An 18,656-nucleotide genomic window follows, 5' to 3' on the forward strand; every position below is an offset into this window, starting at 1 on the left:
AGGCGATGTTTTTGTAGTGGGTTAAATGGAGGCAGGTACCATGGAGGGGATCTTGATACTGATCAGGCTAGGTTCTCTGTCACTTGTCCCTGGGTCCTCTGTCTATCCCATGTCCACACAGGCTCCTGTCTCCAGCGTTGTGGACACAGCCATGCAGCCAGTTCCTGTGTCCATCCTGCTGGTCACCCAGTGAGTTCCAGAGTTGTCCAGACCTGTTCCCTTGGCCCCGCCTCTGAACCAGACCTGTTCCCTTGGCCACGCCTCTGAACCAGACCTGTTCCCTTGGCCCCGCCTCTGAACCAGACCTGTTCCCTTGGCCCCGCCTCTGAACCAGACCTGTTCCCTTGGCCCCGCCTCTGAACCAGACCTGTTCCCTTGGCCACGCCTCTGAACCAGACCTGTTCCCTTGGCCCCGCCTCTGAACCAGACCTGTTCCCTTGGCCCCGCCTCTGAACCAGACCTGTTCCCTTGGCCCCGCCTCTGAACCAGACCTGTTCCCTTGGCCCCGCCTCTGAACCAGACCTGTTCCCTTGGCCCCGCCTCTGAACCAGACCTGTTCCCTTGGCCCCGCCTCTGAACCAGACCTGTTCCCTTGGCCCCGCCTCTGAACCAGACCTGTTCCCTTGGCCCCGCCTCTGAACCAGACCTGTTCCCTTGGCCCCGCCTCTGAACCAGACCTGTTCCCTTGGCCACGCCTCTGAACCAGACCTGTTCCCTTGGCCCCGCCTCTGAACCAGACCTGTTCCCTTGGCCACGCCTCTGAACCAGACCTGTTCCCTTGGCCACGCCTCTGGACCCAACACTGCTGAACGCAGCCATATTTCCTGTTGCTACTGTTTCCTGGTTCCCTGTCCCACCATGAATGGATGTTTCAATTTATATAGCGCCTTGTCTAGATACCCAAGGCGCATTACAATTGTTAACACAGCTACGTCACAGACAACCAATCACACACCGGCGAGAAGCGGCAGCCAATTGCACACAGCGTACTCTCTACTGGGATCCACAGCCCCCTGGGGGACTGAATGGGGTGCAGGAAGGGGAGAGAGGACAGACCCTAGTGACAGAGCACCATCCACCACTGGGCATACAAGCACACACACATTCATGCACACACACTCAGACAACAACTTGTTTTTATTGAACAGAGAGAGACACAGACACACACTCAGGGAGAATTTGTCTGGGACTGCCAATTTACCTAACCTCCATGTTTTTGGATTGTGGGAGGAAACCGGAGACCCCGGAGGAAACCCACGTAGACACGGGGAGAACATGGAAACTCCACTCAGATAGGGACTTGAACCCAAGACCCCAATGCTGAGAGTCAAACGTGCTAACCACCAAGCCACCGTGCTGCCCGTCCATGTCCTGTGTCTGTTGTCCCCGTGGACCACCTGGGACTCCCATGCTGTCTGTTCCTGTGCCTCCTTCATTTTTGTCCTCCTCTGTTCCTGGTTAGTTTTCAGTGTCTGTTGTGGTGTCTGTCCCTGTTCTTATTTCTGTACCTGTTCCATTTCCTGTGTCTTTGTCCCTGTCCCATTGTGTCTGTCCTGCTCTGTGTTGTGTTTGTTGTCCTGCTCCTGTTCCAAGTTCCCATATCTGCTTCCATGTCCTGTTCCTGTGCCCCCCCCCCCCATGTCCTGTATCTTCCTGTGTATTTGTCCTCTGTGTTTTCCCCCGTGTCCTGGTCCTGTTCCATCTCATCTGAATCTTGTCCACTCCTCTTGGGAGAAAGTCCTGTCAGCTCTGTTTTGTAGGGTGAATTACTGATGTCTCCAACTAAGGACTTTGTCATATTGTGAATAATAGTGTAGAAAATGTGATTTTTAATTGAACCAACTGACTTCTGGTTTTGTGATCTAACAGTGAGTAATTATTTTTCTATGTGACTTAACTGAACATTACTTTTTTTTGATGCATTACATTTTCATGTCATTTCAGCAGAGGGACATATAACTGCCTCTTCATCTTTCACTCCACAGAAGTTCATTCCTGCATCATCTCCATCAGCATTTAGAATAGTCAGTGTTCCTGTTATTTGTCCACTTTAATTATCCAGACTGGTATCATCATTACAGAGGAATGTGCAGACATAAGAGGAGACAGTTTGAAAAGAAGTAGCTGACAACATATAACATCATGATTTCGCAGATCTGATAACTCCGAATCTCATTGGCTGGCCAAAGTCACATGAGATAAATGTGAAACTTTATTGGTAAAGCTGGAATGAACCAGAAGAAACAAAATATACATCAAAGATCAGAAAACATCAGAACAGGGAATAAAGACTTAGAGAGTACAGAGTTGAACAGGGAATAAAGACGTAGAGAGTACAGAGTTGAACAGGGAATAAAGACGTAGAGAGTACAGAGTTGAACAGGGAATAAATACGTGGAGAGTACAGAGTTGAACAGGGAATAAAGACGTAGAGAGTACAGAGTTGAACAGCACCTCTTTTCCAACACTGCATGTTCCAGTAAAGAGAGAATGTATCCAGACTTCCCTTATGATTCTAGAGAGGAAGAGAGCTAATAATCTAGATGATAGTCAGTAAGAGCTGCACGTTTCACTTCAGAGTAGACGCTGTCTTCAGGACGTCCTCTCTTCTCCTGTCCTCTTTTGGTCTTCTTCTCTTTGAAATGAATGGCAGCATAATTCAACTCTTCAGTATCATGTTGCTGTGGGAATGAACAATAATGTTTAGTGAACATCACTGTCATTCTGAGTCTTATGTAGAACAGGACGACTAGTGTGAGACACAGAGACAGTGAGACTCCTTCTCCTCCTCCTCTACACCACTGCAGTGTGTCTGTCTCATACAGCAGATTATATCAGGGTAGAAACACTCACTAACAGCTACTGTTGTCATATATATATGATTAGTCTCATACAACAACACCACACCACACTCATGCATGTGTGTCGATCCTGCAGTAATTACAGCACAGTTATAAACTCCATCAGCACCATAGATGTGAACCACAGGAATCTGGACTGAGCAGATCCAGACACATTACTTACTAAATGATGAAAGAGATTTAAAAGTAGACATGACACTAAATTCATTTACTTTAAATGCATAACTTTATTACACTCACAGATGTTTATTTATTATTAGACTAAAATTACAGATCTTTGTGCATGATTAACATTACAAGAGGTCCTACTCTGTTCTTTACATCACCTATTATATCTGAAACAAAGCAATTAAAAACATGTAGGCTACATAATGTGAGATTCAGCAGATTTGATCGTTACACCCTCGTCAATAACATCTACTGCTATCATATTTATGATTAGCATGGTACTAATCATTATAAATATTTAAATGATGATTATCATGTAAAGGGACCTTGGGTTTGTGAAAAACGCTATACAAAATAAATGTATTATTATTATTATTATTATTATTATTATTATTAATATTATTATTATTACTATTATTAATAATAATAATAATAATAATAATAATACTTATTTTAGTCTTGAGTTTTTATGTCAACTAATGCCACATATAAGATGAAAACTATAAACTATGTTTAATAATGTAATGAAAAAATGGTGGGTCAGCCTAGACGCCACCAGAGGGCGCTCATCTTCACGCACACACGAGAACGCACGCCCACCTCATCACAGAGCACACTCTCTCATTCTCTTTCTGTTGTTCTCCTCTCATTTGACTACCTTGTTGTGTTTGTCCTGCCTACTGGCCACAGTATTTGTTTTATGTTTAATATGGATAATAAACCACTTCACTCACAGCCTCTGCCTCCTGCTGGTTCTGTCCCAGCGTCACAGACAACTGTACAAGTTCTACCTGATTGGTTGTTTTCTCCATCACATCTTGTTGAGGTCTCACTGTGGTTGGTGAAAATACAGTATTAATTGTAGCTGGATCAGTGAATATTATCTGTATACCAAGTTTATTGCAGAATTCTTACCAATATTTTCAGTATTCCTAAATATAAATATAGTATGAAGTGGTGAATTATAATAGGTTGGTCCTCCTGTCCTTTGTGAACACTCACCATTATCATGTTCAGAGTGTTTCATCTTCCAAATGATTATGGCTTGAGCAGTGATTACACACACACACACTCCCAACACTGCTCCAACACAGATCACTTCAGGACCTGCAAGGTTTACTGTAAAGCAATTTGTAAAAAATCAAATGTTTGTTGATTATTGCTTGGGGAACTGACTCTAATGCTGAGATTTGATGCACTGAACTGATGTGTATGATCCTTGATATCCTGGTAAATATACTATACTGTATAAATATATATACATTTTTATAGTTTATCTTGGTGTCCTATTTTTCTGGAAAAGGCATTAAACATTATTGAACATCATTTGTTTAACATTGTTTAACATCATTATTGTTAAACAACATTTAACATTTGTTGTTAAACATTTGTTTAACATCATTATTATTATTAAACATTATTAAACTTGATTAAACAAATATAGGCTAACTCATATAGAACTTTGAAAGGTAGCCATCTGTGATAATCATTTTATCAAATGAGACACAAATATACTTGCTTTTAAGGGCAGTTTTGTGTTGATCAACCCTTATTCCTGCACTGTCAGACTCTGTTTGGTTTAACTCTGGATGTTCTGGTCAATAAAATACAAACAGTCTCAGCTTGTAGTTCATCCTGGTTTCCCTCACGTGCTTAAACACGTGTAGAACTGAAGAATTAGCAAGAACTTTTATAAAAAATGTATCTTTAATCACTGTGCAGTCCACAGGCCAAAAATCATTACATTTCTACGGAACAAAAATGTTTATTTTTCCATTTCATAAAATTAAAGTATGATGTTAACATTAAGATTACAAGTGTTTTGCACGTTATAGTCTATTTTAAAATGTTGAGAAGTCTAAAAGAAATGTAAATACCTGTAGCTAGGGAAAATATAAAATATTTTCCATCTGTTAAGCCACAGAAGTACGTTCCTTTATCGTCTTCAGTGGGATTTAGAATAGTCAGAGAGATTTTGTCATCAGTCCACTCCATTATGAAACTGGAGTTGTTGAATGGATATGAAACTATGCCCATCTTGTTTTGTTGAACTTTTCCCACTTGTTGAGGTTCCTGCTTCAGTCTCTGTCTGTACCAAATGCAAAGACTGTCACTGCCTAGTTGGTTAAATGTGCAGTTAATAGTCATTTTCTGTCCAGAATCATTCATAACTGTTCGTGTAGTATATTTTGTAGTTTGTTCGGGACCTACAAAATGAAAGTGAGTCAGAAAAAAAGAAAGAAAATGCGGGTAAAACTGCATCCCAGGCTATAATATAAACCAATGTAATATATATTATCAATCCAACATCAGAAAATACAGCCACAAATGTGCTCGCTGAGTAGTTTGAACAAGACCTATAAAATGAAACTGAGTCAGATAAATAGAGACAAAATGTGAAGAAAACTGCATCCACTGCATATAATTTATATTGATTATTAATTCAACATTACAGCTGCAAATGTGATTATAAACGCAGATAAAGTTTTGGTACCATACATGTCTTGTAGAGAAAAAATATAAGTATCCAGAAGGGTATCATCACTGCAGAGAAATGTGCAGACATCAGAGGAGACTGACAGAGAAACTGACAAACTCACCAAACTTCATGAACATTGAGGTTTCATGAGTCAAAATCTCATTGGCTGGTAAAAGTCACAAGGTCCTGTTGTGTCCTGTTGTCTTCAAACCTTGTCTGGCCACGTGCAGAAGCCGAACACACATGTACGTTAAAAGAACAGAGGGCTGAAATGAACATTTTGTTTATATTATTATTTTTTATTACTGCTGTTGTTTTTATTGTTGTTATTAAAGCTTTTTTTAGCTCATAAATTGTGCCACTCTTCCTGTACTACTGCCCCTTAATGCACATCTGGTGGAACATGATTGGCTAATGCTGCACCACATCTGGTGGAACATGATTGGCTAATGCTGCACCACATCTGGTGGAACTTGATTGGCTAATGCTGCACCACATCTGGTGGAACATGATTGGATAATGCTGCACCACATCTGGTGGAACATGATTGGCTAATGCTGCACCACATCTGGTGGAACATGATTGGCTAATGCTGCACCACATCTGGTGGAACTTGATTGGCTAATGCTGCACCACATCTGGTGGAACATGATTGGATAATGTTGCACCACATCTGGTGGAACATGATTGGCTAATGCTGTACCACATCTGGTGGAACATGATTGGCTAATGCTGCACCACATCTGGTGGAAATTATAACATAAAAATGATGCTATATAAGTTAGATCTTGTAAGGAATTGGAAGGCTTGCTAAGAATTAACTGACAAAATCACCATTTTACATCATCTTGCTGGGTTCATTAGATAAAATCTCATTGGTCAACAAATCTCATAGGACTCTGTCTTTTTTCTTATAGTCTGTTTGGCCACCAGAGATCATTTGGGCTCTGTTAACCTCAAATCCTTGATGCTTAACCTCAGTTACTATAGCTCCTCCCACCTCCTGACCACTTCCCCTTCTGTGGCTCCTCCCCCATAAAAGAGAAGGCTCTAGACCAGGGGTACTCAAATAGAAATGATGACGGGCCATATGACGGTGGGGGGGGGGGGGGGGGGGGGGTGTTGAACACATTTGGGCGTCTGCTACCTGTTTGTTGTTGCCATAGAGGCAATCCCTGGCATCGTCTTGAGATCGCGGTGCGCGATTTCAAAATAAGAATAGGTAATGCGATTGAAAAAAAAGATTCCTAAAAAAAACATTATTCAAAACAGCTCGCAGGCCCGAAATAGATAGGCCCGCGGGCTGCTATTTGAGTATGGGGGCTCTAAACAAACAGGGTGACTTTTCTTGGGTCACTCCTGCACCAATTGGATTTCTTTTTTTTTTTTTATGTGTGAGTGTGTGTTTACGTAAGTGCAACATAGTATAAATGTACAGAATGTACTTGGCAGTAAGGGTAGAAAGCTGTGACAACATTCCCCCAGAGGCCAGAGGTAGGCAGAGAAAGACCCGGGAATCCCACCCGCCCACCCGGCCTTTATTAAAACAGAGATATCTCTGGGGATCTCACATCCTAACAGTTACATCAGAGAGATCTAAAGTAAACTGGTAACAAGCAGGTTTATATACTACTGCTCCACCCCTTCAGTCCACTTGCATGGTCATAGTTAGAGTTCTGAACGTACATGCATGACTCTGCATTATTTCATGTCCACTGTGTCCCAACCTAATAGGGTGTCCTTACAGGCAGTTGGTGCATGTCACCTTCTGTGGAGCTTATCAGTATAGAACATATTCTACAGACACTTCACAAGAGTATAACACTTGCCTTAGACCAAAGTATTTTCTGATGCAACAACAGGCTGAATTGCCCTTCTCAAAATATAGAGCTTAAAACATTTAAGGCAGCAATTATTTATCTAATTAGCAATTATACAGTATATCTAATTTTAATATCACTTTTACTGATGAGCAAAATTTACTTTTGCTAATGTGATTGCTAAGCAAAGACTAATTTTCTCAACAACCCTCACACATATATACATCTACACGCACATGTACATCCACACAAACATACACTCCCACACACATTCACCCACACCAATATACACTCTTACGGACATATATACACCCACAAATGCACTTACACATTCACCCCAATATATACACATATACCCATATATACCCCCCCCCAACACATACTCATTCATCTACCTATACAAAAAGAGACAAGTACAAAGACACACATTCATCTAAACTAACACACCCTCTGCGGCGGGGGCAAATGGCTGGACCAGCAAGGATTGGCAGCAGCCCCAGGACGCCCCCAGCCCAGCCCCGCGCTAGCGACCCACCCCCGCCCCGGCACGGAGCAGGAAACAGGTGAACGAAGGCATTGGGTTTCAAACACACACTCAGCAAACACAGATTAGGACTTCTAGAATATGTTTCTGTTATTCTTCCTGTTGTTAATTTTGTTCTTTGTTGTTTTTTTTGTTGTTCTTTGTTGTTGTTCTGGTTGTTTATTTTCTTTGTTGGTTGATTTGTTCCTGTTGTGGTGTCCATGATCTTTGGGAGATTTTCCCCTTTGGCTTGTTCAATGGGGGCTTGAACTCAGACAACTCTGTAATTTGTTTTACTGTGATGAATGCCCTCATAATGTAATATCTATATTACACACAAAAAACTTGAGGGATATGTACAGGACTTGCATAACTTGCATGTTTGCTTTGTACAGCTTTCCTGTGTGATGTATGTCAGTAATACTTGTGTTACTGTGTGATGTATATCAGTAATATTAATTAACCTTATGTTCCTGTGTAATACTCAGAGCTGTTTACAAACCTAAATAACCCAGTGACAAAACACATACAGACACATAAGTGATTTATTATTATACTGATAATATGTGTGGCGAGTTCATCTAAACTTTCAGGCACCACAAGTGTGAACAAAACTGTGGTTTCAGATTAGCACCTATAGTCAAAAATAGCAGCACCCTCAACACCCCGCCCAGTTTCCACTGAGAGATTATATGCATGTCTATTGTCTTCAGAGTTGCAAGAATAACCAACAGGAAATCAGGCCCCAGTCATGTTTAAAAGTACCACTGAAATTCTTTAAGCTAGGTTTAAACTTTACACGTGGCGACAGGCGCGAGGGTTCGTGCATCGAAACTGGCACAATCGATGGTAATGTGTTTGGTAACAGCAGATGAATAAGTGTATTGCATAACGTTTGTTGGTGTATTCATGTATACTTAAATATTTGCTAGTTTGGATAGAATTGGCTCCGATAGCTAATTTAGTTACCAAGCTAGCATATATTTTATTTAAAGGTAGTTTATTTTCAAACGCCCAATCTTAACGTCTTCACGTTATCTCTTGTTTCGTCCTGGAATGAGAAGAGGCTCATATTTGTAAATGTAATACAAGTGTCATGGTGAGGCAGCCCCCTACTGGTCGCCTCCGTTCACAGCGGCTGTTGTTGTTGTTGTTGTTGTTTTCTGACGTCGTGTGCGTCCCTCAGGTGGGCGGAGCCCGTGATCCGTCTCACCTGAGGGTCGTTTGTTTGCCTATATATGTTTTGTCTTTGTACCAGTTGACTGCTGGTCATTATATCCTTAATTTGGATCTATTGCACACTTTCTATTAAACCATCCTTTTTCACTGAGACTTGGCGTGATCGCTTCCTTTTTAGTTGCTCACCCTGCCCGTCACAGAATGACCAGCCACCCTTCGGAAGCTGCCAGTCTCTTTTACTTTCTCCTTCGTTCGTGGTCATGTCTCGTGGTAAGTGTTTGTCTGTGTGGTGTTTTGTGAAGAGTTCCGCCGTGCTTTTGTGTTGTGTTTGTGGCACGGGCTGTCTGCCCTGGGAAAACTCTTCGTGTTTGTTGTTTGTTTGTTGGAAGAGCTCCGCCGTGCTCGTGTTGTGTGTGTGGCACAGCGAGGACCAGGGCAGTCTCCCTGGGTAAGCTCTTTGTCTTGTGTGGTGTTGGTGTGTACGTATGAACGGTAACGTTGGTCAGTGTGCGTCGCTCGTTTGTGTTTGTGTTGAATATTTCATGTGTGACGCGGGTGCCGCTCGTCACTGTCGCCTCGCTCCCTCGTCGTCTTGTGTTTTGTGTGGGGGAGCGACTGCGAACCTGAGCGGCGCGTTACTGTCTTACCGAGCGTGCACGTATGGGTCCCGTTCCGTTCGTTGTTTGTACACCGTTTTGTTTGTCTAGTCTTTGCGTGTGTGTTTTGTCCAAGCGTGTTTGTGAAATGTTAAACGTAATTTCACACATGCTCCTCCCCTTAAATGTGTGTTTGGGGGGGGACCGGCTGTGGTCCCATGCCACGGGGTGTGGCACAGAGGGCGTCGCTCCCGAAGGAGGCCCTGAATAGGATAGGGCGCGTTTGTGTTTTGTGTGTGTGTGTGTGTTCTGTTCTCTGTGCAGGTGCTTCTCCTTGGTGGTGTTCCTGGACCTTGTGGCGATCCCCACCTGGCAGGAGCCCCCTTGTGTTGTGGGGTGACCGGAGCCCGGTCATGAAGAGCCCCTCCCTAGAGGGCTGGGGCCCCCGGATGTTTGGGGACCATGGGGCTCCGGTCTGAAAAGCTCCTGCTGGGGATGGAGATCCTCTTTCCTGCCTGGGGTGACCAGGAGGCCCTTGGGGCTGCTCCCCAGCCCGCCTCGGGGGTGCTCTGGGCCTCGGTCTCTGGCGCTCCTGGGTTGGGTGGAGGAGTCCACCTTGCGATGAGGGGCCCCGGGAGGGGTTGGCTCCCCAGGAGGCTGGGGTGACCCCTAGCAGAAGGCAGGGGTCAGCTCTGGGAGGAGGTAGGTCCAGGAGGTGAAGTAGCCACGCCTTGGAGAGGTAGCCTGCACACACACACATACACGAGGGACCAGAGAGGAGCCGTAGCCCCTCGTCCTCACACCTGTGGGGCTCACCGGCTGAAGGCCGGTTAGGGCGTGAGGGCCCTGCAACCGACCGGGGCGTGGTTTTGTGTTGTGAACGGCCCGGTCGGTCCTGGGTCCCGCCCAGGGAGGTGAGCTGAGTAATGTTGTGTGTTTTATGTTGCAGGAGGTGTGTTCCTGCCTATCCCTGCCTTCCTGCCCCTTCGTGTTTTGTGTGCAGCCGCTGTGTGCCACACACCCAGTGGAGGGGAGTGCGGCTTGGTGGGGGGGTCTCTCACGGTGAGGCGGCCCCCTACCGGTCGCCTCCGTCCACAGCGGCTGTTGTTGCTAGCATATATTTTATTTAAAGGTAGTTTATTTTCAAACGCCCAATCTTAACGTCTTCACGTTATCTCTTGTTTCGTCCTGGAATGAGAAGAGGCTCATATTTGTAAATGTAATACAAGTGTCATGGTGAGGCGGCCCCCTACTGGTCGCCTCCGTTCACAGCGGCTGTTGTTGTTGTTGTTGTTGTTTGGTGACGTCATGTGCGTCCCTCAGGCGGGCGGAGCCCGTGATCTGTCTCACCTGAGGGTCGTTTGTTTGCCTATATATGTCTTGTCTTTGTACCAGTTGACTGCTGGTCATTATATCCTTAATTTGGATCTATTCTAGTTCAAGTATAAACGCTTCCGCCGCTCTCATAGGTTCATACACAGTGTGCGGTGTTGAGCGGTACGGTCAGTCGCGGAAGTATAACTGAGCCTTTATTTATGCTGTATTTCAACTTTTTTTCTTATATGAAGCTTTCTCTGAAAGGCAGGGTATTTATTTTGTGTGCTCATGATTTTGGAAACTCTTTTAAGTAGATTTGTTTTGGATTAGTTCCTTGTACTGAACAGGGGTGAGTTTCTCAATACGTTCTTAGCGCTAAGTACCTCACCCGAGGACAATACAAGTATCAGGTCATGTGAGTTCACGAAATAAATGCTTTAGAACATGTAACTTTCTTGATCTTGCATAGTGTCCGATATCAGAGACCCCACACTGAAACCTAAAGTTTAGATCATAACATTCGCTCCATGAAGTTCTCAAGTTCTAATAGGGAAGAAAATTTATTTTTCTATTTATTGTCCATGCAAGAAGATGTGTCCAGTCTCCATAAGTATTGAAATGCCTGATGGTGTGAAGGTGTTCAACAAACAGATCAGCAAGTCTTCTCTTGGTCTCTCCAATATAAAGCTGATTACATCACTTGTAAGTAATGAAGTAAACCACTCCCACTGCAATGCATGATGTTGAATGGGTGATGACAATTGATCCTGCCAGTTATTTTAGTGGCTGTGTTAATATATTTACATGTAGCACATCTAGGTCATTTACATTACTCTTGATGTTTTTGTCTTGTCTGTAAGACATTAATGGATGATCCTTAAATAGTGATGCAGACTGCGTCACGCTGGAGGATTCTGAAGTGTTTAAGTATAATATTTGCCACTGTTTTATTTCTTGGATAAGTCAACACCAAAGAAACTCTTTTTGTCTTAATAACAGATTGTTTATTGGTCATTGCATCCACCCTCTGAACATTTAAAACACAAGCAAAGGCTTTTATAGTTTTAAAAATGTTCATGCATTTCTACATGTTTCTAGAGGAAGTCTTCATTGTCACTACAAATGCACTAAAGTCCGTCTACCCGTCCATCCAGTTAACACGCACCCAACCAAATTATAGAACACTTGTGTTGTAAAGAATAAAATAAAATTTAGACTATGTCAAACATGAGTGGGAAGTTCAAGGTGAGCTGTGCCAGGGAGGTGTTGCAATACAATCAGAGGACCCAAAGGTCTCCCAGGCTGAGATGGAGGTGAGGACATCAGAGGTGGAGGGCAGCAGAGGTTGTGGACATGTTTTTTATTGTTTGTTTTGATTCAATGAGCTTATGGAAAGTGAATTTAACTTCCTTATTGATAAATGAATGCCAGCACATGGGGTGAACAGTAAAATGGTGCTACAGTCAAACAGGACAGAACCTCACATGGGTGAACTCATCTCCTTGACTCCATATCTTCTGCATCTGGTTCTCAGAGTTCTGTAATGCAGCATAACAGAGCTGCTTAGTACCAGGATCCTTTACAAGCAAACAAGGGAAGTTGTGTTGGAGCCCCACAGGTATAAAAACAAGTACAACATCAACTGGGTGAATTTAGTTAAATTAAAACTGATCCAGGTACAGTGATAGAAGCATGTAGTGACATACCTGGTCATGTGGTCTCTCTCCCTTCTTGATGGTGTCTGATTGAGGTGAAAAAGGAAACAGATGTCAGATGTTGGACCATCTGGTAATAAATCACATTTTGTTCTGCTGAATTAACTCACCACTGCAGCCCTCTCTTGTCCAGCTGAAGGAACATACAGTGAGATTCCAGATTACAGACACACACAGTGCCAGACACAGAATCACCAGCAGCACAACATGCTGGTATTGTGGATCTGCAGCAGGAGTTGTGGGACCTGATGAAAGACAGTGTAGTACAAAACTAGACACATGTACATGTCACTCCATGTCAGCCATGCTAGTATGAGCATTTCACAAACTGTTCATCTGGGATTGTCATACTCAGTATTCTCACAGAATGGTGAGAAATACCAGGCACATCCACTGAGATGCAGTTTAATTGTGTGGAAACTGCATTTACACAAAAGAGGTCAGAGGAGATTAGCCATAACATGATAACAGGAAGTCTGTGGTAACTCAAATAAAACCTCATGTAAGGGCCAGTCAGGAGCAGGACATGCTTACTGCTTTTTTAGTATGAGAGTGTAGAGGCTGTTAAAGCTTGTGTTATATTTTATATGATTTGACCAAGTGTGATATAATAGTGTACTGAATTGTGATTGGATTACTGGTGTCATAGTCTGAATATCGTTGTTGAAAGCCACACAGTTTTTTACTGTGCTTGGTAATTAAATTTAATGCTTAACCTTAAAAATTAACCTTTTTTAAAAAAAAATATTTTTCATGTTATTCGCTTTCCAACAATGTGTTTATCAGACAGACTCTCATATGTGATGGTAGACGGGAAAGAAGAAACATGGAGTTCATGACACTTCATTACAACTGTGGACAGCAGAAAATAAAATTATAATGTGCAAATTAAGCTATATATTTATATATAAATAAATTATAAATAAATCAATACATGAGAAAATTGATCATATATAAATAAATAAGTTTTGCAGATGAGTAACTGCTAAAGTAAAAAAAAAACTGCAGTACACAAAAAACTAAAAAAAAAACATTTCCAGAGAAACGGGAAACATTTGAGACGTTTGAGACATCCTGGTTCTCTGGAAACACTGTGAGTTAATCTCTCTCTCTCTCTCTCTCTCTCTCTCTCTATGTTTATTCACACTGTGTTTACCCTCACTGTGTTTATCCACATTGTTTTTTCTATTGCAATTTTATTGCAATCTATAAATAAATCAGTGAATGTCACATCTGAAGATACATTTTTATTACAAATTAGACCTCCACTGCCATTTCATTGGGTGGAGACTCTTTCTCTATAAAAGCCGTCAGAGCAGAATAGCCAGATTGGTCTGTATTAACAGGAAGTCTCTGGTAACTCAGAAAAGCCCTCGTTTACCACACGGTTTACTATTGGGGCCAGAAAACACACACTAGATCTTTATATAGACATACAATATGTATAAACAGTAAATATTGTGCAATGTAGTAAGAGATTTGCTTATCTCATTTGCTTACACAGCTGATGGAGGATATCATCCATTCTCTATCTATCTATCTATCTATCTATCTATCTATCTATCTATCTATCTATCTATCTATCTATCTATCTATCTATCTATCTATCTATCTCTGTGTTTTGCAACCACTGCATTCCATTTTTTACAGTGTTATGTTTACACTATTTTTGATTCATAAGAACAAAGTTAAGCACCACATACTGGGGACAAGAGAGTAGCAGGAGATAACATCTCTCCACTGACCAGGATGACTCCTAGCAGGAGATAACATCTCTCCACTGACCAGGATGAGTCCTAGCAGGAGATAACATCTCTCCACTGACCAGGATGACTCCTAGCAGGAGATAACATCTCTCCACTGACCAGGATGACTCCTAGCAGGAGATAACATCTCTCCACTGACCAGGATGACTCCTAGCAGGAGATAACATCTCTCCACTGACCAGGATGAGTCCTAGCAGGAGATAACATCTCTCCACTGACCAGGATGACTCCTAGCAGGAGATAACATCTCTCCACTGACCAGGATGACTCCTAGCAGGAGATAACATCTCTCCACTGACCAGGATGACTCCTAGCAGGAGATAACATCTCTCCACTGACCAGGATGAGTCCTAGCAGGAGATAACATCTCTCCACTGACCAGGATGAGTCCTAGCAGGAGATAACATCTCTCCACTGACCAGGATGAGTCCTAGCAGGAGATAACATCTCTCCACTGACCAGGATGAGTCCTAGCAGGAGATAACATCTCTCCACTGACCAGGATGAGTCCTAGCAGGAGATAACATCTCTCCACTGACCAGGATGAGTCCTAGCAGGAGATAACATCTCTCCACTGACCAGGATGACTCCTAGCAGGAGATAACATCTCTCCACTGACCAGGATGACTCCTAGCAGGAGATAACATCTCTCCACTGACCAGGATGACTCCTAGCAGGAGATAACATCTCTCCACTGACCAGGATGACTCCTAGCAGGAGATAACATCTCTCCACTGACCAGGATGACTCCTAGCAGGAGATAACATCTCTCCACTGACCAGGATGACTCCTAGCAGGAGATAACATCTCTCCACTGACCAGGATGAGTCCTAGCAGGAGATAACATCTCTCCACTGACCAGGATGACTCCTAGCAGGAGATAACATCTCTCCACTGACCAGGATGACTCCTAGCAGGAGATAACATCTCTCCACTGACCAGGATGAGTCCTAGCAGGAGATAACATCTCTCCACTGACCAGGATGAGTCCTAGCAGGAGATAACATCTCTCCACTGACCAGGATGAGTCCTAGCAGGAGATAACATCTCTCCACTGACCAGGATGACTCCTAGCAGGAGATAACATCTCTCCACTGACCAGGATGACTCCTAGCAGGAGATAACATCTCTCCACTGACCAGGATGAGTCCTAGCAGGAGATAACATCTCTCCACTGACCAGGATGAGTCCTAGCAGGAGATAACATCTCTCCACTGACCAGGATGAGTCCTAGCAGGAGATAACATCTCTCCACTGACCAGGATGAGTCCTAGCAGGAGATAACATCTCTCCACTGACCAGGATGACTCCTAGCAGGAGATAACATCTCTCCACTGACCAGGATGAGTCCTAGCAGGAGATAACATCTCTCCACTGACCAGGATGACTCCTAGCAGGAGATAACATCTCTCCACTGACCAGGATGAGTCCTAGCAGGAGATAACATCTCTCCACTGACCAGGATGACTCCTAGCAGGAGATAACATCTCTCCACTGACCAGGATGACTCCTAGCAGGAGATAACATCTCTCCACTGACCAGGATGACTCCTAGCAGGAGATAACATCTCTCCACTGACCAGGATGACTCCTAGCAGGAGATAACATCTCTCCACTGACCAGGATGACTCCTAGCAGGAGATAACATCTCTCCACTGACCAGGATGACTCCTAGCAGGAGATAACATCTCTCCACTGACCAGGATGACTCCTAGCAGGAGATAACATCTCTCCACTGACCAGGATGACTCCTAGCAGGAGATAACATCTCTCCACTGACCAGGATGACTCCTAGCAGGAGATAACATCTCTCCACTGACCAGGATGACTCCTAGCAGGAGATAACATCTCTCCACTGACCAGGATGAGTCCTAGCAGGAGATAACATCTCTCCACTGACCAGGATGACTCCTAGCAGGAGATAACATCTCTCCACTGACCAGGATGACTCCTAGCAGGAGATAACATCTCTCCACTGACCAGGATGACTCCTAGCAGGAGATAACATCTCTCCACTGACCAGGATGACTCCTAGCAGGAGATAACATCTCTCCACTGACCAGGATGACTGCAAACTCATTTGAATATCACACAGGAAGTACAGGATGACGCAGGGTGAGTGCAATGCAGTGTGGGGAGGGTGTGCACACCACCCACCCTACTGAAGAAGGGCTGAGGCTGCACACAGCTAGAAGAACCTCTATCCTGGCCCAACACCTGGTCGTCAGATGATCTGCTGTTGTTTCAGCAAGGCTGGAATTGGGACGATTTGTCTTTATGATGGACAGAATCACTCCACATACAAGGTTAACCTGGAATAAAACATCTTCATTTCTACTGTTTGATTTTTTTTTTCTAGCTGGACCATGCCACACAGCCAAGTCAACTAAGACACCTGCAGGACCACTTTCCTAGAACTTCCTTGAACTTTCCTTGAACTTCTGATTTATATTTCACACTATAATATTTTATATAATGTGCATATTTCTGTACTAGAAAGGTAACTCCTTCATAAAACACTGCTGGCCACCGTACAGAACCTTGAAATGTCGGCTTTTGTGAAAATAATTTTATTTGAAGCAAAGAGCAAAGTACTTGCTTGTTTTGTGTTGATCCACCCCTATTCCTGTCATGTCAGACTCTGTTTGGTTTAACTCTGGATGTTCTGGTCAATAAAATACAAACAGTCTCAGCTTGTAGTTCATCCTGGTTTCCCTCACGTGCTTAAACACGTGTAGAACTGAATCATTAGCAGGAACTTTTATGAAACAGACTGTGAGACTCAAATTTATACACAATAGACTTATTTTTCTTCACTTTATAAAATTGCAGTATGACATCATCATTACGATTTCAAATGTTTTGTGCTTTAGTTATTGTCTAATTTGAAATGTTTCAAGTTTAAATGTAATGTAATTACCTCTCACACTGACGAATGTTGCAGAGAAAAAGTTAACCACTTTCCCATCTGTTAATCCACAGAAGTACGTTCCTTTATCGTCTTCAGTGGGATTTAGAATAGTCAGAGAGATTCTGTCATTAATCCACTCCATTATGAAACTGGAGTTGTTGAATGTATGTGAAAGCATGCCCAACTTGTCTTTTTGCACTTTTCCTATTTGCTGAGGCACCTGCTGCAATCTTTGCTTGAACCAAATGCAAAGAGCATCACTGTATGTTTCTTCAAATGTGCAGTTAAGAGTGAGATTTGTTCCAGGTTTAATCAGGACGACTTGTTTAACAGCCTCTGTAGTTTGAACAGGACCTATAAAATGAATCTGAGTCAAATTATTAAAGAAAAATATGGACAAAACTGCAAAGTAAATAACATTGACTATTCATACAACATCAGAAAGTACAGTAACAAATGGATTTATAAACAATGGTAAAGATTTGGTATCATACATGTCTTGTAGAGTAAAAATAGCATCCAGAGTGGTAACATCATTGCAGAGAAATGTGCAGACATCAGAGGAGACAGTTTGAAAAGAAACAACTGAGAAAAAGCAAAAAATGACAGAATTGCATTGGCTGTCAGAAGTCACAAGGTGTGTTTTGCCAGAAGTCCTTACTTCCTTGTTTGGACACCAGCACAGTCTAATCTTTTCTATAACATGAGTAAGGGGCATTTTTCATTTTGCAAAAAAGAAAAGAAAATAAAAGCCTACCCATATACTTCAAAATACAGGATACTCTTAACTGAACACCTGATAACACTCATTGGAATCTTTTTGAATTTGTATTTTATGCATGCCTATTTTTTTATTATTTTTCTAAAGGTCATTCAATGTTTCTGGGTGTGGACCCTGCTATTTTTAGCTAGTATGAGTGTATCTAAAAGGTGCTCCTGCATAGCTCTCCTTCTAACACAGTGATCACCTCACAACTGGGCCAGTCCTATTTGTCTTCTTATTTCAGTGGGAATTTAATACATTTTACCCACCAATATACAATATTCACAATGCAATATACAGCACCTCCACCCATGTAGATTATTTTGATGAACACTATCAGAATTAGAATCAGAATCAGGTTTACTGGCCATGAATGCTGACACATGTTTGTGTACAGGCTGTGTTCAGAATATAGACCATATAACAGTATATGGTTCAGATCAATATGATACACATATATAACTTGTATAACTTGTATGACTATCTGTCAAGTCTGGCTCTGCTCTGGTCCTGTCAGTCGTGTTCTTGTTTTTGTGATGGGCAGGGTGTGCAAAATAAA

The 18,656-nt window shown here is 42.7% G+C and overlaps 1 protein-coding gene and 1 long non-coding RNA gene across 7 annotated transcripts; both read right to left on the minus strand.

The window, feature by feature from the left end:
- Positions 1-2,175: 2,175 nt before the first annotated feature.
- Positions 2,176-5,691, minus strand: LOC143527580 (uncharacterized). Of its 3 annotated transcripts, none has more exons than XR_013134182.1 (6): positions 5,529-5,691; positions 4,907-5,118; positions 4,549-4,623; positions 4,032-4,148; positions 3,764-3,861; positions 2,176-2,681 (listed from the first exon to the last, which is right to left on the minus strand). It is a non-coding gene; the product is annotated as an uncharacterized LOC143527580 (long non-coding RNA). The 3 variants fall into 3 exon arrangements; XR_013134183.1 differs by having other exon boundaries at positions 4,907-5,236; XR_013134184.1 differs by having other exon boundaries at positions 5,524-5,691.
- A 6,264-nt stretch (positions 5,692-11,955) lies between these two features.
- LOC143527577 (uncharacterized) lies at positions 11,956-17,922 on the minus strand. Of its 4 annotated transcripts, none has more exons than XR_013134181.1 (6): positions 17,829-17,922; positions 17,344-17,688; positions 17,019-17,088; positions 12,769-12,903; positions 12,650-12,684; positions 11,956-12,481 (listed from the first exon to the last, which is right to left on the minus strand). XR_013134181.1 is itself a non-coding variant. In XM_077022888.1 (6 exons), exons 1-6 carry the CDS (start codon positions 17,890-17,892, stop codon positions 12,407-12,409), a joined length of 720 nt encoding a protein of 239 aa, XP_076879003.1. In that variant the 5' UTR covers positions 17,893-17,922; the 3' UTR covers positions 11,956-12,406. The 4 variants fall into 4 exon arrangements, 3 of the variants coding, with proteins under 3 accessions (XP_076879003.1, XP_076879002.1, XP_076879004.1); XM_077022888.1 differs by having other exon boundaries at positions 17,023-17,088; XM_077022887.1 differs by having other exon boundaries at positions 11,956-12,520; positions 17,023-17,088.
- Positions 17,923-18,656: the final 734 nt, after the last annotated feature.

The sequence above is a fragment of the Brachyhypopomus gauderio genome, chromosome 11 (genome assembly GCF_052324685.1).
Source record: "Brachyhypopomus gauderio isolate BG-103 chromosome 11, BGAUD_0.2, whole genome shotgun sequence".
In the NCBI taxonomy this organism is placed as follows: Eukaryota; Metazoa; Chordata; class Actinopteri; order Gymnotiformes; family Hypopomidae; genus Brachyhypopomus; species Brachyhypopomus gauderio.